At 41.0% G+C, this 2,386-nt stretch overlaps 1 protein-coding gene across 1 annotated transcript; it reads right to left on the minus strand.

Annotated features, from left to right (window-relative positions):
* Nucleotides 1–1,043: 1,043 nt before the first annotated feature.
* On the minus strand, nt 1,044–2,018 carry LOC110299381 (olfactory receptor 52M1-like). The gene has a single exon (XM_021169052.1). The coding sequence runs from the start codon at nt 2,013–2,015 to the stop codon at nt 1,044–1,046; it is 972 nt and encodes a 323-aa protein (XP_021024711.1). The 5' UTR covers nt 2,016–2,018.
* Between the last annotated feature and the right edge of the window lie 368 nt (nt 2,019–2,386).

Consider the following 2,386-nt stretch of genomic DNA (forward strand, 5'->3'; position numbering starts at 1 on the left):
CAGGAGTGACTGCCTTTTCAAATGCATTACTAAAATTTTTATGTGTTTGGAACAAATTTCCCTATGTATGGAACTTTGCAATAAGTAAGCACTATAGCAAAAAGGTTAAGTCATATAGCAAAAAGTAGCAAGAAAAGTTCCCCAAAAATGACATGGAAGATTTCCAAGGTTTGTCCACCACAAGGTCTCCATTTATTCTCTTCACCTTTGACCTTTTATTACACATCCCCCTTGATGTCAATCCCATGGTTACCTCCTTTCCTTTACCACTTGTTATCTCAGTGAAGCTGCTGCCCCTCATATGTGTTTTTTTAATATTTTTTTTATTACATATTTTCCTCAATTACATTTCCAATGCTATCCAAAAAGTCCCCCATACGCCCCCCCCCACTTATTTTAGGGCTTCTGAAACAGAATCTATGCCTTTCCTGTCTCTTCTGTATTCTTCATTTGGCTCTAGGAGATGTGATATATTCCATGTCTATCTTGTCTGTTTAAATGGAGGAATGGCTTGGTTTAAAGACTTTAACTCCTATTGATGGTAAAATCTCATTTTAAGAGAGTTTAAATTGCTCATTTTGTGTTGCTTCCATTGTCAATAAATATCATTTGAATAGGAGTAATTCAGGAGAATTTAATACGTTTACCTAAGTAACAGATGTCTGAAAGTTTCCAACAAAACTTGCTGAATTATGTTTAAGAAGGTATTGGAATAGAATTCTACCATTTAGAGTTGATTGACTACCCTTGTCATAGACAAACTGGGAATCTGATGACACCAAAGTAAAGGATAGAAAGGATCTCAGGTTTTATGGGTTTATGCTTATTGCACTTAACTGCATAAATTAAATAGACCAAGGTGGGGTACAGTACAGGAGATTATGATCATATTTCCCTTTTCCACTTCAGGATCTTAGATTCACACTGACAGAAAATGCATGCTGGAACAGAATAGATGTTAGGGCTGCTTTTAAGCTCTTATCCTCACAGTTTAAGTAGGATCTGGAAGTATCATGGGCTTCCTTCCTATCGACATAGAATATTTACATGTCCTTGTGTTGAGTTCCAGACTTAATAATATGCAAAAGCCTCTCTCGGATCTGCTTGGTGCGCACAGCATAGACGACTGGGTTGAGGATGGGTGGGATGAGGAGGTAAAAGTTGGCCAAAAGAATATGGATATGCGAAGGCACATTGTGGCCGAAACGATGGGTGAGAGATGAAACAGCAATAGGAATGTAGAAGACAAGGATGGCACAGATGTGAGAACCACATGTTCCTAAAGTTTTAAACCTGGCGTCAGAGGTGGACAATCCCAACACAGCTCTGAAAATCATTATATAAGATGCAGTTATAGCTATGGAGTCTAGGATTAACACCAGAAAACCAATTCCCATTCCATACAGATTATTGACTCTTGTGTCACCACATGCCAAAGTGACCACAGCCATGTGCTCGCAGTAAGAGTGGGCAATGATTTGGGTTCGAAAAAAGGGCAGCCTTAGTCGAATTAGGAGTGGAAGAGGTCCAATGTAGAATACTCCTCGGAGAAGTGCAGCCAGCCCCAAGCGTCCCACCACTGCATGGGTAAGTACTGATGTATGGTGTAGTGGGTCACAGATGGCCACATAGCGGTCGAAAGCCATGGCAAGAAAGATGCCCGACTCAACAGTAGCAAAGCAGTGGACAAAGAACATCTGAACTAAGCAGGCGTCTAGACCAATGCTGCAGGCACCAAACCAGAAGATGGCCAATAGTTTGGGCATTGTAGAAGTTGACAGGACCAAGTCAATAACAGCCAACATACACAGGAAGAAATACATAGGCTGGTGCAGGCTGCGCTCTGTCTTAACCACTGCCAGGATGGTGATGTTCCCAACCACAGCCACCAGGTACATGGAGCCAAAGGGGATGGAGAGCCACATGTGCAGGGACTCCAATCCTGGGATGCCAGTGAGCCAGAAAGAGCTGGGTACGGAGCAGGCATTATTAGAAACGAACATGCTTGGGGGCATGGGATACACAGAGGTGCTCTCAATGCCAGGTTTCTACTCCTGTGAGAGATGATGCCCATGACAGCTCCAGAATAGATCCTCATCTTTGTTCTTGATAACTTGTGGCACCTACAACAAAGAATTTAGAAAGTCAACTTGAAAGGTCACTTAATGTTACTTTATAAGAATTATCTATGATGACACCATTGATAAACACAGAAACAGGCATGCTCATGGTTCCTACAGTTGACTTTTAAAAATATGTTGTAGGAATACCCAATATTATGCATCTCCTTGACTAAGGAAGTTTATTTTGAGGTAATTCTTCTTAAAAACAGCAACAACAACAACAACAACAACACAACAAAAAGGAAATGCAGAAATGGTTTCCA

Source organism: Mus caroli, chromosome 7, assembly GCF_900094665.2.
Source record: "Mus caroli chromosome 7, CAROLI_EIJ_v1.1, whole genome shotgun sequence".
NCBI classification, from domain to species: domain Eukaryota; kingdom Metazoa; phylum Chordata; class Mammalia; order Rodentia; family Muridae; genus Mus; species Mus caroli.

Coding starts and splice junctions, on each gene's coding strand:
- LOC110299381 (XM_021169052.1), bottom strand. CDS start 2,015: ATGCCCCCAAGCATGTTCGTTTCTAATAATGCCTGCTCCGTACCCAGC.